General features: G+C 38.0%; 1 protein-coding gene across 3 annotated transcripts in view; it reads right to left on the bottom strand.

Annotated features, from left to right (window-relative positions):
- Nucleotides 1–18,559, bottom strand: part of LOC128686487 (liprin-alpha-2) — a gene marked incomplete at its 5' end in the record, with an annotated part of 103,536 nt that overhangs the window by 22,384 nt on the left and 62,593 nt on the right. For 2 of the 3 annotated variants that reach the window (XM_070085976.1, XM_070085973.1), the window contains 1 exon segment: nucleotides 14,239–14,322. In XM_070085976.1, the coding sequence (XP_069942077.1) occupies nucleotides 14,239–14,322 (84 nt within the window). 3 annotated transcript variants of the gene reach the window in all.

Raw genomic sequence — 18,559 nt, forward strand, 5'->3', positions numbered from 1 at the left:
GTCAATTTTACTTTTGTACATTAATCATTATTTTATACTTCCCATAACATTTTGTTGCCAAATTTCCAAGTTTGTATATTCAACTCCAACCTTTATATTATCCTTTGTACCTGTGTACCTGTCTACCATCTTACTATCATATTATAACCAAGACATTGCCATTGTTATTTTTTACTTATTATTCTTTTGGTACTTTAATTTGTGAATTTTATTTTGTCAATTTAAATCTAGTTATACTCTTGATCTTGTCAACAACCTATATCAGACCCTAGTGCAATTGCAAGTACCATTTCAAATTGTATTTTTATATTATAAGTTTATATTATAAGTCCTATTCTAAGATTGTTTTCATATCTTAGTGACTATATTGTGTGTGCAATTAGTGTATATTTCAATTATATTATTGTTCAAGGCCCTTAACTATCTTTTGCTAACTAGTACCAACTACCTCATATATTTTTTTTTCTACTTTTTTTATTATTTTGCTACCTTAACTTGCATATTTTATCTTGTCAATTTAAATCTAGTTATACTCTAATTCTTGTAAACAACTTATATAACACCTCAGTGCAATTACAACTGAGAGTCTTGTGCCTTTTTTATATCATTAGATTAAACTCAGTTGTACTAGAGCTCATTCTAGCTCAATACATAGTCAATACCAAATTCATTATATTAGACCATAGTGTAATTACTAGTGAGAGTCTGGTGCTATTTTTAATTTGTATTTTTATATTATTAGATTGAACCTAGTTGTACTATAGCTCATTCTAGCTCAATACATAGACTATACCAAAGTCATTACATTAGACCTTAGTGCAATTACAAGTGAGAGTCTTGTGCTATTTTTAATTTGTATTTTTATATTATTAGTTTATACCTAGTTGTACTTTAGCTCATTCCAGCACAACACATAGACAACACCAACTTCATTATGTGTATTAGTGACTATACTCTACATGACCAAAATGCTATAACTATATACTTGTCCAAACTTCCCACCACTACAGATATCAGTACTAAAACTCAACACACAACTCAGGATATAAATAACCATAATTTAAACCTAGAAGATGATTGATCACATTGACCCTGATCTAAACCTACATAATCTGACACACAATCAAAACCTATTGGAAAGTAACTGCCTTTACTACACAGCATCACAAGCCAGCACTATCCTAAACAATGCTAAAAGTCTATCAGTACTTAACTACAACATCAGGTCCTTAAGCAAACACTATGATGACCTCCTGGCACTACTTGAATCACTAAAGACACCTTTCTCCTGCATTATTCTTACTGAGACCTGGCTTAAGCAGGACACAATAGATATCTACCCTCTACCAGGATACACAGCAATTCACAACTGCAGACCATACCAAGTTGGGGGTGGTATTGCAATCTATTACTCTAACCAATTATCTTGTATTAGCACCACTTGCTTTAGTGATGAATATGGAGAATACATTTTTGCTAATTTTACTGTAAAAAACCTTAAGACGCCTATAACAATTGGTGCCATTTACCGGATACCCCACACAAACATCCCAAATTTCAGTGAGAAACTAAAGGCACTAATAACAAACAGACAAATGAATAAGCACCACCTTCTCTTAGCTGGAGACTTCAACATCAACCTTGGCTTACTAGATGATCAGCCTGTAACTGATTTCATCAACAATATGAACAACACACTTCTCATACCAACAATAACTAAACCAACTAGGCTCACTGAGACAAGTGCAACCATAATAGACCACATATGGACCAATATACTAGCCCCCCTTAAATCAGGGATAATCACAGATTGCACTACAGACCACTACCCTACCTTCCTCTTGACAAACATTAGTAAACCACCACTTGAATACAACAGTTTCATTTAGACTCCATGATGAGGCCTCAATAAGGAAGTTCACAGCTGACCTAGAGACTGTTGACTGGCCTACAGAATTCTCCAAGGCCAATGGTATTGACAACTGGACAGACATTTTTCTTAACAAATTACTTAGACTATACAATAAACATTGTCCTATAAAAACGAAACAGATCACAAACAAACGGCTTGGTTGCCCATGGCTAACCAGCACCATTCTGAAATCCATTGATAAGAAACACCAATATGAAAAGCAATATAGACAGGGCTTAATACACAAAGATATTCTTAAACACTATTCATCAGTCCTCACCAAATAAAGAAAGCCAAACAATTATACTACTCCAGTAGATTCACTGACACAAGAGGAGATAAAAAAAGACCTGGAAAACACTCTCTCAGATTCTAGGGACCCAAAAACTGAAAAAAACAAGAATATTGCCCTAACTAAACCTAATGAAACACCACTGCATCCCACTAACACAGCTAACAAGATAAATGACTTCTTCTCAACCATAGGTTCTAATCTCGCCAATAAAATCCCACGCACCAATGCCCATGCCGGGGACTACCTAGATGGGAATTTCCCAAATTCCTTCTATCTTGCTCCAACTGAGCCCATGGAAATCACCGAGATTATAAAGTCACTTAAAAATAACTCAGGGAATCTGTCTCATGTCCCACCATTATTGTACAAGAGAGCGGCCCATGTCCTCTCGCATGCTATCTCATTACTTTTTAACAAGTCACTAGAAACTAGCACCTTCCCGAAACTACTCAAGACGGCAAGGGTTACACCAATACATAAAGGTGGTGACCCTACAGATTTAAACAACTATAGGCCAATATCAAACTTACCATTGCTATCCAAAAACTTTGAGAAACTCGTGCACAGGAGACTATATTCATTTATAACAGCACAAAACATACTCAACCCCTGCCAATTTGGATTCAGGAAAAATAAAAGCACTAACAATGCAATCATAAAAATGCTAGATCTGCTTTACACAGCATTGGAAAATAAGGAATATCCACTAGGAATTTTTATTGACCTAAGAAAAGCTTTTGACACAGTAGACCACGGCATCCTACTCCACAAACTTGACCATTATGGTATAAGAGGCCATGCGCTTGCATATTTCAAATCTTACCTTACTAATATGTATCAGTATGTCACCATTAAAGACACAGCATCAACAACACAGCCACTTGATACTGGAGTTCTGCAGGGAAGTGTCCTTGGTCCCCTGCTCTTCCTCATATACATCAATGATCTTCCAAACGTATCTCAACACCTGAACCCCATTCTCTTTGCTGACGACACGACTTATGTCATCTCTCACCCTAATCTTGCCACCCTCAACACCATTGTTAATGAGGAGCTGATCAAAATATCAACTTGGATGACAGCCAATAAACTTACGCTTAACACTGACAAAACCTACTACATTATGTTTGGTAGCAGAGCAGGAGATGCGCAAATTAACATTAAGATCGACAACACTCTAATTGCCAGGCATAATGAGGGCAAATTCCTAGGCCTATACCTCGACAACAACCTGAACTTCAGCACCCATATCCAACACATAACCAAAAAAGTATCCAAAACGGTTGGGATCCTCTCCAAGATACGATACTACGTGCCGCAAACTGCCCTTCTGTTGCAACCCCTGAATGGGTTGCAATATATATATATATATAATGTATATTATGATTATGAATATAATGTATATATATAATTATTACCTTTTCATTTAATTTTATATTGCTTATATTTGCGATAAAAGCTAAATCGTAAATGTATTGCTTTATATTGTTATTTGACGTAGTTATGTTGTTAGGTAGGATGTAACATATGTGCTCAGTTCAAGTCTTGATTGTCAAACTACTGTAATTATCGCTTGTTGCTTGTTATACTGCCGGCTTCTTGCTGGGCGACTGCTGTCCACGGAGCTATCACGTGATCGAGGGGGGGTGTCCTCACCTCGCCTGAAGTATTCAGTCTGGTCTAGACTCGCTGGGTGGTTGGACAGATTGTCTGTCTCATGATTCTTGTTAGTTCTGTAGAACTCTGTTCACAGAACATTGTATAGACTTAGTGATTTTCGACGTTGTACTGAGGTTGTGTGTCTCACAGACACTCTGAGTAACCCAGGTCCTGACCTAACTTGTACTGGTATCTGTGTATTATCACAGTCGGGGATTTTCTTATGCTGAACTTAGATTCAGTAGTATGGGAGTTTTGTGACTTTTGTGGAGGATCTGCTGATGGTCCCTACTTAGTGTCGTTATATTATCTCCTTGTTCCTGATTCTGTGTTGCAGTTGCTTGTTATATTGCTATTGGGCTTAGCATTCTTTTTATTGTTCAAGCAGACTGTTCTGATTGCCAGTTGGTCAAGAAGTTAGTTTATGTGAGGACTTTGTCAGTCACTTGTTTAAGTCTAGTCGAGTCGTGAGACATAGCGAACTACTTGGAGCACTTATACGCATACACAAACTTACTTGTACATATTTGTAATATCTTATTAAATGTTAATGTACAAGACGGTACTTAAGAATTATAAATGTGATATGTGCTTTCAGCACAATAATATTGTACTCGAGAGATGTGACATTATTTTGATTACTGTGATTAATTTAATTTGATAAAATACCTCTAGACTTAATAAATTTATTAAATTTTAATTTCTCTAGTTAGTAGCCTACTAGTTATAATCTTGAAGCACTATTGAATTATACTGAATTCTAATGGATAATTGGACAAGGATACTGACTACTTGTTACGAAAACCCAGTAACAGGCTGGATGCTAGAAGGGCAGTCCTTTCTAGTATTCACTGGAGATCTCTAAGCTTTTAGAATCGCGTTTTTTGTAACACCTTCTCACACTATACCATTCACTTATATATCCATACCTCACCTATGCTATATGTGCTTGGGGTTCAACTGCAACAACACACCTAAAGCCAATAATAACCCAACAAAAAGCCACAGTAAGAATAATCACTAAATCCCATCCCTGGCAACACACCCCCCCCACTCTTCATAGATCTAAACTTACTCCCTGTTCAGTACATCCACACTTACTACTGTGCAATCTACATCTACAGGACCTTAAATTCCAATATTAACCTTGACCTAAAACGCTTTCTTGATAGTTGTGACAGAACCCACAGGCACAATACCAGACACAAACATCTCTATGATATTCCCCGTGTCCGACTAAACCTTAACAAAATTCAATGTATGTCAAAGGCCCTAAAATCTGGAACACCCTACCTGAAAATTCCAAAACTGCAGACACATTCATCACCTTCAAAACTACCATCAGAAAACATCTTATCTCCCTGATACACCCTGTCAACTAATTACACGAATACCACCTGGTGGTTAACACTTACACTCACTCACCCATTTGACCATAAACAGAAATATCAATCTCAATCTCAAAATAATGAATCTTAACTAGTCATAAGTTGGCCTGTGATACTCCAATACTGAAACTATGTATAGTGCCAAAACAAGAGCATTCACATTGCTAAACTCACAAACTAGTATTTAGTCACTTAGCCATAATACCAACTTACCTCATAATTTTGTAATATTTTAAACTTAAGATTTAATTTAAGTCTGCCCGAAATGCCTAGCCATGCTAGGTGTTCTAGTGGTACACTCTGTAATTATTATTTTACTACTTGTAAACAATACAATAACCAAATTCTGTAAACTCAGCATTGTAATCCTTATAGAGAATAAACTTTGAATTTGAATATGAGCTCTAGTTCCAGGCATTTTTTCCTGTTCACCTGGGTGTTAGTCGACTGGTGTGGGTCACATCCTGGGGGACAAGTTTAACCCTTTGACTGTTTCGGTCGTATATATACATCTTACGAGCCACCGTGTTTGATGTATATACAGTGGACCCCCGCATAACGGACGCCTTGCATAACGGACAATCCGCATAGCGGACGCTTTGATCGCTAAAATTTTGCCCCGCATAGCGCCCAAAAACCCGCTCAGCGGCCTTCGTCCGAGACGCGTCCAATGTGCGGCCTGAGCCAGCCTCATATGTTCCGCCGGTGGCATTGTTTACCAGCCAGCCTCCGCGGTAACATTCAAGCATACAATCGGAATATTTCGTATTATTACAGTGTTTTCGGTGCTGTTTCTGGAAAATAAGTGACCATGGGCCCCAAGAAAGCTTCTAGTTCCAACCCTACAGCAATAAGGGTTAGAATTCCTATAGAAATGAAGAAAGAGATCATTGATAAGTATGAAAGTGGAGTGCGTATCACCGACCTGGTCAGGTTGTACAAGAAACCCAAATCAACCATCTCTTCTATTGTGGCCAAGAAAACGGCAATCAAGGAAGCTGTTCTTGAAAAAGGTTTAACTGTGTTTTTGAAACAAAGATCGCAAGTGATGGAAGATGTTGAGAGACTCTTATTGGTGTGGATAAATGAAAAACAGCTAGCAGGAGATAGCGTCTCTCAAGCGATCATATGTGAAAAGGCTAGGAAGTTGCATGAGGATTTAATTAAAAAAATGCCTGCAACTAGTGATGATGTGAGTGAATTTAAGGCCAGCAAAGGTTGGTTTGAGAGATTTAAGAAGCGTAGTGGCATCCATAGTGTGATAAGGCATGGTGAGGCTGCCAGTTCGGACCACAAAGCGGCTGAAAAATATGTGCAGGAATTCAAGGAGTACATAGAAACTAAAGGACTGAAACCTGAACAAGTGTTTAATTGTGATGACAAAAGGGATTTTGAAGGGTTTGAGGCTAACCCTGAGAGGAGTATACCAGTTGAGGAATCAATTGTGGCATTGGGGAAGTCCTTGGGGTTGGAGGTTAGTGGGGATGATGTGGAAGAGTTGGTGGAGGAGGACAATGAAGAACTAACCACTGATGAGCTGATAGATCAACTTCAAGAGCAAGAGGCCAGACCTGCGGAAACTGGTTCAAAGGAGGGGAGAGAGAAATTGAAGGAATTGCCTACTTCAAAGATTAAGGAAATGTGTGCAAAATGGCTTGAAGTGCAAACCTTTTTTGATGAAAATCACCCTCACACAGCTATTGCAAGCCGTGCTGGTGACTGTTACAATGACAATGTTGTGAACCACTTTAGACAAATCATAAAGGAACGAGAGGTACAGGCCACTATGGACAGATATGTTGTGCGAAAGAAGTCCAGTGACTCTGAAGCTGGCCTAGTGGCATTAAAAGAAGAAGGGAAGTAACCCCAGAAAAGGACTTGCCTCCTCAAGTCTTAATGGAAGGGGATTCCCCTTCTAAACACTAACACTCTCTCTCCCCTCCTCCCATCCCATCAATCATCACCAGATCTTCAATAAAAGTAAGTGTCATGTAATTGTGCATGCCTTTTTCAGTTTGTGTGTACTAAAATTAACATTTTTTTGTGGTAAAAAAAAAATTTTTTCATACTTTTGGGTGTCTTGCACGGATTAATTTTATTTCCATTATTTCTTATGGGGAAAATTCATTCACATAGCGAACATTTCGCATAACAGCCAGCCCTCTTGCACGGATTAAGGTCGCTATGCGGGGGTCCACTGTACACTCATAAATTCTAGCGGCTTCAAATCAAGCAGGAGAAAGCTGGTACGCCTACATGTGAGAGAATGGGTCTGTGTGGTCAGTGTGCACCATATAAAAAAATACTGCAGCACGCAGTGCATAATGAGAAAAAAATCTAAGACCATTTTTTAATTAAAATGCTGACTTTGTGGTCTATTTTCATATAGTATTTAAGGTTGTATACACGTTTTCTTGGTCTCTTTTGATAGAATGGAAAACATTTTATAGAAATAGAGGTGATTTTGATTGAAATGGAGCTCAAAGTAGGAGAAATGTTTGATTTTTGCCGATGTTCAAAAGTAAACAAATGATGTCATTTTCCAATAAATGTTCAACTAGCCATTCTAATATGCAGTCATGAATGAGTTGACATTATTTATACAATTATTACAATATTGCAGTAGTCTGCATAACAGTAAACCTTCTATTTTTTGTTTGAATAAAAATTTAAAATAGAAAGCAAGAGTAATATCAGAGGAGCCTGGAGACATGACTGATGAACAAAGAAAATGTTATTTTAGAGCCAGGAATGTCTGCATTGTTCATTCTGGACCCTATTTTGAAATTGTCATATTTTTTAATTTTCGTGAAATTGGACAAATTGCAAATTTCTGACCACATTATTGGGTAGTTGAAATCAGTAAATGGGCAGTTTCTTGTACTCAATCGATAGAAAAATAGAGTTCTAAAGAAATAGCTATGAGTTTGGTTGACTGGAACAATGGCATTAGCCGAAAAGAGGGCTCAAAGTAGGCGAAATCGCCAATTCATAAATATCGCCGAGGTCACTAACTTTGTGAGAGCGTAATTCCATCAGTTTTCCATCAAATATCATTCTTTTGGTGTCATTACAATCAGGAAAAGATTATCATTTCATAAGTATTTTTTTTTCGGAAATTTTGCGAAACCAGGAGACACCTCAGGATTTGGGGTTGCAACAGTCAAGGGGTTAAGGACCCCAATGGAAATAAGTTAGACAGTCCTCGATGGTGCACTGACTTTCTTGGGATATCCTGGGTGGGTAACCCTCTGGGGTTAATTGTTTCTCGGTACACATAATTGTTTCTCGTTAAGCCACACCAGCAACAGTCTCTCCACATCTTCGAGTAGTACAGCTGACGGTGGTGCAGCAACAGCTGACAGTGGTGCAGCAGCAGCAGCAGCAGCAGCTAACTGTGGTACAGCAGCAGCTGACAGTGGTGCAGCAGCAGCTGACAGTGATACAGCAGCAGCTGACGGTGGTGCAGCAACAGCTGACGGTGGTGCAGCAGCAGCTGACCATGGTACAGCAGCAGCTGATGGTGGTGCAGCAGCAGCTGACAGTGGTGCAGCAACAGCTGACAATGATGCAGCAGCAGCAGCTGACCATGGTACAGCAGCAGCTGACAGTGGTGCAGCAGGAGCTGACCATGGTACTATAGTATTTCGGTAGTATTTCTCACCCTTTTTACAACGGGGTTGGCACTAGAAGTTTACTTTGGGACCATGGTGGCTTATTTAGCAGTTACAAGCACTAAAAACAATGGAATAATACAAAATGTATCGAATGTATGTGTGGAACTATCCACCCTGGCCTGTAAACAATGGCACACTAGCTGAAGGCAGGGCAGCTGAGGTGCTCAGGCCGGACGGACAGGCGGACGTGTTTGGGACGAATGTCCCTAACTGAGTTTTTCATCGTCGGCTGAGCCAATATTTTTACACAAAGATGCATCAATATCAGATTTTATTGCTAGCCGATGTCATCGTTACCCGAGGGTCCACTGGATTTTCTCCTTCCTCCTGAGAGCAGGAATTCTGCTGAATTCCACTGGAACGGATTAATGGCATTTCAATTAATTTAAATGAGGAAAATTCATTTGATATACGAGCAAATTGAGTTACGAGCTAGGTCACTCAACGGATTAAACTCGTCAGTCGAGGTTCTGCTGTATAATAACAATGAAACAGGAAACTAATAACCCACAGATGCCTAATCTAAAAACAGCCATGCAATTTCAACAAAGATGCAGGAATAGAAGTTCTCTTATCACAGATCATAATCTAAGTCCTACATCCAGAGCAGTTGAGTCAGTTCAGATGTTCATGTGAACCTTCCCAGAGCCTAGCAGGATGTGTTGGCTCTTAACCCTTTGACTGTCGCGGCCGTATATATACGTCTTACGAGGTACCGTGTTTGACGTATATATACTCATAAATTCTAGTGGCTTCAAATCAAGCAGGAGAAAGCTGGTAGGCCCACATGTGAGAGAATGGGTCTGTGTGGTCAGTGTGCACCATATAAAAAAAATCCTGGAGCACGCAGTGCATAATGAGAAAAAAAAAACTCCGACCGTTTTTTAAATTAAAATGCCAACTTTGTGGTCTATTTTCGTATAGTATTTATGGTTGTATTCTCGTTTTCTTGGTCTCATTTGATAGAATGGAAAACATATTATAGAAATAGAGGTGATTTTGATTGATTTTACTATAAAAAGAACCTAGAAATAGAGCTCAAAGTAGGGGAAATGTTTGATTTTTGCCAATGTTCAAAAGTAAACAAATGATGCCATTGTCCAATAAATGTCCAACTAGCCATTCTAATATGCAGTCATGAATGGATTGATGTTATTTATACAATTATTACAGTATTGCAGTAGTCTGCATAATAGTAAGTCTTCAATTTTTTGTTTGAATAAAAATTCAAAATAGAAAGCAAGAGTAATATCAGAGGGGCCTGGAGACATGACTGATGAGCAAAGAAAATGTTATTTTAGAGCCAGGAATGTCTGCATTGTTCATTCTGGACCTTATTTTGAAATTGTCATATTTTTTAGTTTTCGTGAAATTGGCCAAATTGCAAATTTCTGACCACATTATTAGGTTTACCTGGAGTTTACCTGGAGAGAGTTCCGGGGGTCAATGCCCCCACAGCCCGGTCTGTGACCAGGCCTCCGGTAAATGGGCAGTTTCTTGTACTCAATCGATAGAAAAAATGGAGTTCTAAAGAAATAGCTATGAGTTTGGGCGACTGGAACAATGGAATTAGCCGAAAATAGGGCTCAAAGTGAGCGAAATCGCCGATTTGTAAACAGCGCCGAGGTCGCTAACTTCGCGAGAGCATAATTCTGTCAGTTTTCCATCAAATTTCGTTTTTTTGGTGTCATTACAATCGGGAAAAGATTCTCTATCATTTCATAAGAAAAAATATTTTTTTTTTTTTAAATTTTGCGACACCAGGAGACACCTCAGGATTGGGGGTTGCGACAGTCAAAGGGTTAAATTCAGAGGATATGTGTGAACCTTTCTTTTACTCAGCAGATGGAATCTCAGTAAGCCAAAAGGAAGTGGAGGATCAGAGCCATCATTGTTTTCCTGCATATGTTGATATTCTAATCATTGTAGAGAAATAACCTCAAAGTTTGAAGAGTTTCTGCAAGGTAATACAGCCTACTGCAACCCACAAAGAACCTGGAGGTGAAAACAGAGAGTAAACAATGAATACCCTCATACAGTGTACAGAGGTGTCTCAAGATGATGATTCGCAGCATTAAACCTTCCACTGTCTTATACGAAGATCTACATCATGATGCCAGTGTAGCTCACGTACATCTACGCTTTAAGCAAAGTGCCCTCAACTGTGCTGTGAGCAGTAAATTTTGGTCTAGACATGAGAGAATGTGTCTCTGCAGTGAATGTGCACAGTATAAAAAATCCTACCCTACACAGTGCATGATGGGAAAAGCAAGTGTTTAACCTTGTGTTTCGTTGAAAATAGCAATTTTTACGTGTTTTCTAGATGATTTTTAAAGTTTTATTACCTGTTTCTTGGTATTAATTGATAGAATGGAAGACATACTAACAAAGTAGAGATGATTTTGGTCAGTTTCAGACCAGAAGTAGATTGAAATAGAACTCAAAGCAGCAGAAATATTTGATTTTGGGCAATTTTCTTGAGGTAAGTTAGGGCCCTTACCTTCAGTGTGTTTTATAGGTTTTTACCAAGTCTGTTTCAATTACTGGGATGGCCTAAACCATGACCAATCACTCTTGGTTATATTTTATCTTAGAAATAAGGTAAAACTTCAATATTTTGTGTCATGAGGGAAGAAACAAAGAAAGGTTGTTCAAGTTGCTGGATTGCCTACAGTTTTTATTTTGGACTCTGTTTTTAAACAAACTTTAATTTTGTATAAAACTGACCAAATAGCTGATTTCTGTGCACATTATTGAGTTGCTGTGATAGTTTCTTGTCCTCGACTGACAGAATGGAAGGCATACTAGTAAAATAGCTAGGAACTGCTTGAACTGAGTACAGGCAGGTTCTGCTTATACAGCAAGTTAGGTTCCAGGTTAAAGTGAAACACCCTTTTTTTTTTTACCTTCAAATGCATATAAAAGTCTGATAACATTTTTGCATTATCATATGTATCAAGTGAGCAACAGAGCTAGGCCTATAAAATGCATACACAGTACATACATTACTTACCTTAAAATATTTTCATCCTTAGCTTATAGTGAGTGGTGAATATGTTGTAGGAAGTCTGAATAAATGAAGAATGGGTGTAATTGAAAACTGCTGCTTTAGTGGAAAGCTGTAAAGCGAAGCACTGTAAAGCAGGGCCTTCCTGTACTGGAAATCACTTACAATATTACTGAGAGTGGGCAACGATCACTGCTGTATACAGTGCCCAGACCTCCAATTTTGCACAAGAATGATTCCATAAATTTTCCATCAAATTTTACATTTTTGTGCCATTACCTTCAAAAAAATTCTCTGCCATTTTGGATTTCTTTTTCTTTTTGTAAAATTGCAACACTGTCAACACTTTTAATTTAATGTGTCCTAACAATGGTAGGGCTATTTGAACTGAATTGTATAGTAGTGGGTGAGCCTCTACTTGCTCATAAGCATTATGGCTCCATGTTGAACTCTTAGTTACAAATCCACTCTTGTTAATTTCTGTAACCTTTAGCAGAAGATATAGGAACTATGTTGAAGCCATTAGAAAGTTCAGACACAGCAAATGTGTGGTGATGAGTGGAATGGGGTGGAAGAAGATTAATATTGAGTGGGAAAGTGTAAGATTGTTCCTAGTCAGGCCTAGTGATGGGAGTGGAGACAAGAATGAGTATTGGCTGTGCTCTTATTGGGATATCAGATCCTAATGAAAAATAAGACTCTGATGTGGTTTGAAATCAGTGTTAATTAATTAAGAATAACAAATTCCAAATAAATCATTTAAACACGTCAGTCAAATATCTTTCTTTTCCAGAGACAAGCAAAATTAATCTTAATGAAACTTATCTAATCTAATTATTTCTAAACAGAGAGTGCAAGAGGCTCTAAGTCATCTAGAAGCAGAGTTCCATGCCAAACCTTACCTTAGAGTCACCAATATAACTTACACACCTGCCACCATCACCACCACCTCATCTTAACTAAGATTAATTAGTAGTGTCAAATGTCACTCTGTATAAACAAATGATCAACTCAAGTGTTAGATGCCATCATAATCTCAGCTTTAATAAATTAAGTAAAAACCTAGAGAGGATACTCATTTTTGCTTTATTACATAATAAATTAATCTTGAAAACAGACTTAGCTTTGCACACAGCAAACAAATATTAAGGAAAGGGTTGAAGGCTCACAAAGCAAAAATATAATTGTAAGTCTAATGAGAAGAACAATAATAAACTTGATAATACTGAATACCAATGTGCAAGAAAGTATCCCAGATCTCATTTGTTTTATTCAAACATAAATATGCATATTTATTAAGTGCCACATTTATTACAGTATTAGATATATGCAGCACACACTACAGAAGCCTGACAACACATGTGTAATGCGCTCAAATATTAGAACAATACCTGCAGTCTTTACACAATAATGATAGTAATGAAGAAATCACAATACCATAGATCCAACAATACCATGGATCCAAAATACCATGGATCCAACAATACAATGGATCCAAAATACCATGGATACAACAATACTGCAGATCCAACAATACCGTGGATCCAACAATACCATAGATCCAACAATACTGAGGATCCAACAATACTGAGGATCCAACAATACTGTGGATCCAACAATACCACAGATCCAACAATACTGAGGATCCAACAATACCAAGGATCCAACAATACTGAGGATCCAACAATACCGAGGATCCAACAATACTGTGGATCCAACAATACTGCAGATCTAACAATACTACAGATCCAACAATACCTCAGATCCAACAATACCATGGATCCAATAATACTGAAGATCCAACAATACTGCAGATCCAACAATACCACAGATCCAACAATACACAACTCTCTTACAAACAGAAGATAAATCTTTAAAGACAATAATGGTCCATGGTGGGCTATTATCAAGTCTTGATTGGCGACCTAGTAATAGCTAAGACAAACTATTATTAAGTCTTGATTGGTGACCTAGTAATAAATAAGACAAACTATTATTAAGTCACAAGTGGTTGGATTCTTATCACTTCCTTACTGGTGACTTAGTAATGGCCCAGGATGAAGCAAATGGTTTTCTAAAGCTTTACCTGCAGTCTGAGGATTGGTTGTGACTGGTGGTAAGGAGTGCACATTAGTAGACATAAAACTAAAGAGGGCAAGATGAGCAAACAAGTGATAATATAATTGCAGGTGCAAGGTATGCAATGTGAGAGAGGAAAGACACCAATCTGAGTTGGTCATGATCTGACAGAGGGTTGAAAGACTTGGGGCACTGTGGGTGGGTTGGGGCCTGTCATTTACCTGGGAGCCGGGCAGAGATCCCCCCGAGAGCCGTCGATCATTCATGTACTGGTACATATGGGAAGGAGACATGCCAGCCGGGGCCTATCAAAACACCAATACCATAAGAAATTCCAAGAAGTGATTCCACATTACCCAAGGAATGTTTGCATTGCACAAAAGTTGTGTGGAAGGTTCATAAGTGGAGAGTGAGTGAATCTATACAATGTTTAGTGCATCTATACAAAGTTTAGTATATCTATACAATGTTTAGTGCATCTATACAATGTTTAGTATATCTGTACAATGTTTAGTGCATCTATACAGTGTTCAGTGCATCTATACAATGTTTAGTGCATCTATACAGTGTTCAGTGCATCTATACAATGTTTAGTGCATCTATACAGTGTTCAGTGCATCTATACAATGTTTAGTGCATCTATACAATGTTTAGTATATCTGTACAATGTTTAGTGCATCTATACAGTGTTCAGTGCATCTATACAATGTCCAGTGCATCTGTACAATGTTTAGTACATCTATGCAATGTTTAATGCATCTATACAATGTTTAATGCATCTATACAACGTTTCATGCATCTAAACAATGTTTAGAGCATCTATACAATGTTCCATGCATCTACACAATGTTTAGTGCATCTATACAATGTTTAGCGCATCTATACAATGTCTAGTGCATCTAAGCAATGTTTAGCGCATCTATACAATGTTTAGTGTATCTATACAATGTTCCATGCATCTATACAATGTTTAGTGCATCTATACAATGTTTAGTGCATCTGTACAATGTTTAGTGCATCTATACAATGTTTAGTGCATCTGTACAATGTTTAGTGCATCTATACAATGTTTTGTGCACCTATACAATGTTTAGTGCATTTATACAATGTTTAGTGCATCTATACAATGTTCACTGCATCTATAGCACATCTATACAATGTTTAGTGCATCTATACAGTGTTTAGTGCATCTATACAATGTTTAGTGCATCTATACAGTGTTTAGTGCATCTATACAATGTTTAGTGCATTTATACAATGTTTAGTGCATCTATACAATGTTTCGTGCACAGCTCAATGTCCTTCCGAACATAACTGTCTTGTGAGAAAATAATCACTACTCCTAGCCTCAAACATAAACCTTATAAACAATTCATTCTTAATGCAATGAAGAAAAAGAATCAGTAATCAGTATCTAAGAATAATGTAAAGAGGCTAAAATATTATAAAAGTATAAACTCAGTCATACTCAGCCAAAATAAAATTAAAATAATATAAACCCAATGGCATACTTCACTTTTATAATAAAACTATTTCTGCATTAGACTCATGTGGACCCAGTTAAAAACATATTATGTCTATTCTTATCTAATATCTACCTCTCCTTGCCTTGTTTGAACCCTGAACACACTTGCTTGCCATGTTTACCACTCATTACTATATTGCTGCTCTGATGTGCAGTGCTAGGTGCTCTGATGTGCAATGCCAGGTGCTCTGATGTGTAGTGCCAGATACTCTGATGTGCAGTGCCAGATGCTCTGATATGCAGTGCCAGGTGCTCTATATGAGCCTGACCAACCTCAGTTATCAACCAGATATTGTTATATCAACACCTAACTTCTCCATGTGTGAATGATTATTATTGGGCCAATTTCCTTTCTGCTTGTACCTGGGAATGTTTATGGATACTGTCTGTGTCTGCATTCATCCAACATGGTGTTCCTGTATTCCTGAGGATGCTGTCCATTCTACATGCCTCACCCACAGCACTTGTGATACTGATGAGTTTTGTTGCTGATTGTTCACTGGATAACTTCATCCATTCTGGGCTGAATGTACCCTACATTGGCCCCTCCTAAACCTTCTGGATCATCTGGGACTATCCCTCTAGTGGGGATGGTCTATTTCACCTGCACGTATGAGCATTGAGGCTTTCCAAGAGACCTTATCTTTCTCTCGAGTCTTCCAGAGATCCCAAAGTGCCTCAGGTTCCTTTAGCAGCCTCTCTTGAAGGTCTGGTTCAACTTGGCCCCAAGATTCAGAGTGAGGGTTCTACCCCTTTATCTCACATTGGGACTGCTAGGGATGAGATGACAAATTTTGTTACCAATACCAATATTGAATTTTAGGCAGATACTGATACCAACAGAATTAACTGATACCTATCAATACTGGCCCCAATACTTATACCATCAATATTAGCTGATGCTCACTGATACCGATACTCAAGTTTACGCCACTACCAGTACCATTAAAATTAGCTGATACCCAATACCAATAATGATAAAAATACTTTGGAACATACTTAATACCTTTACCTTTGATGAATTTTGAGTCTTTTTACTCCCAGAGTCTTGGCTTGGATCATGTCTTTCTGCCTCATATATGAGATATGGCTGCAAACAAACTCTGTACTATGCTGAAACTTCTACTGGACAGCGATAATCTGCTTATGTCTCTGGTGGTTTGGGGCTTTAGGCTAGGCTCAGTAGCATTCTGCTGGGTCTGGGGATGGCTGTGTCTTCAGTGCTCTGATTCTGTCCATTCTATCCAGGACCTTTCCCTTCACATGCACTGGTGATGACACTACTCTCAATGTTACCCTCGTGGAACACTTCTGCATGGAACTCACATTACAGGATTCCACACTTGTTCAGCAGTTTTGACAAGCTTGTGTATGCTTCTGTTACCTACTGCTCTCTCATTCACAGGGGTTAAATCTCTTCACTATTGTGCCTGCTTCTGGCCCCCAGTGCTCAGTTTGCCTGTAACTTGCCATGTTTCCACAGCTTGAGTATGTTAAGGGTTCTTCTGCCAATTACTTTCTTTCCCAGTGTTCTCAAAGTGACTCCCAGGAGGATTGCTGAGCCTCCCTCTAACAAGCACTTAACACGTGGTCCATTCATTGCACTTCCTGGGTCCTGCATCAGGTTCATCTTGCATGGATTCCATCCAGCAAGGCAGATGCCTTTGTCATTTAGGGTGCAGGTAATATAATTCCAACTGGATCCCCAGAAATCCACAAGAAAATAATGAATTTTGAATGCCAAAACATAGTTTTTTCTGCTTCAAGAACCATGGAGAGTCCTGGGGTTCCACCTCCTCCAGTCCTGTTATTCAATAGGATAACAGAGGCTGGATAGATACAAGTGCCTCACCTGGAGCCTTCACACTACAATAACAATAGAGTAATCACCAGTAAGCAAGGTAAGCAAGTAAAAGATCACACTATAGATAGGAGGGGGAGGTATTATGTAAGAATAAGTGTGATATTATTGCAACTGAGTATCTTAATTAAGTCCCAGATGGAGAAAAGCATCTCTCAGTATTCAGTAGGAAGTTTTCAGAAAGGTACAGGTGCTGAGTACTATAATGATACAGCATGATAAAACATTCTTGAACTAATGTGTATCACAATATAACAAAACACAAAGATTGCAATATTCAAAAGCCATAACATAACCACAAAAGAATAAAGTATTGCTTTCTAAGAAATGGTTCATGCAAGCAAAAAAATCTAAAACTAGAAGAATTTGGAGGAAACTGAGCTGATATTTTCATCTTACTTTTTATTTAAGGACACAAACTGTTACTGCATTTCCCAACATAATGAAGAGAGGGAAATAATTATATAAAGTTATTTTATTTAAGTTTTAATTATATGTAGGGCACACTTATTGCAAGTGAATGTTGACAAGAGTGTGGGTTATGACCAGAGGACAAGTAGTAACACTACTTCCAAGCTTCATCAAGCAAGAGTAATACTACTACTGATGCTGAAGTTGTTATCTGTTACTACTCTATATATACTGTACAGTATTATGACATTAAAGAAGACAATATTACTAAGGAAGAGTGGCAAGTGTAGGGGTTAACTGATGGATCTTTAATGCACTTTGGTCACTATCCCTCTTGAAATAACTGCATGCCTCTATACTTTGTGCACTGAAGACATCGATATTACAGGTGATGCTGCCACAAACAAAGTGCTTAGCATTATAACTACCCCTTACAACCCTCACAGACATAACACTCTTTGGATACACTAAGAAATATTCCTTTCATGAAAAGTCATGCATGAATGCTATATTCTAAAAAGGAATACGCATCCAGGCACTAACTTGCATAAATGGATGTCTTCATCTTGAAAAATGAGATGGTTCAATAAACTTAAAAGAAAAACATTTGAATAAAAATATTTTCCTGAATGCTGTGGAAGCACCATGGAATATCTTATGATAGACATCATTAATTCTTTATTGGTTATTATATAATCTCATTGGTTTCAGAGCAAAGACATCCAATACCTACATGACAAACCAA

Source organism: Cherax quadricarinatus, chromosome 17 (genome assembly GCF_038502225.1).
Source record: "Cherax quadricarinatus isolate ZL_2023a chromosome 17, ASM3850222v1, whole genome shotgun sequence".
NCBI classification, from domain to species: domain Eukaryota; kingdom Metazoa; phylum Arthropoda; class Malacostraca; order Decapoda; family Parastacidae; genus Cherax; species Cherax quadricarinatus.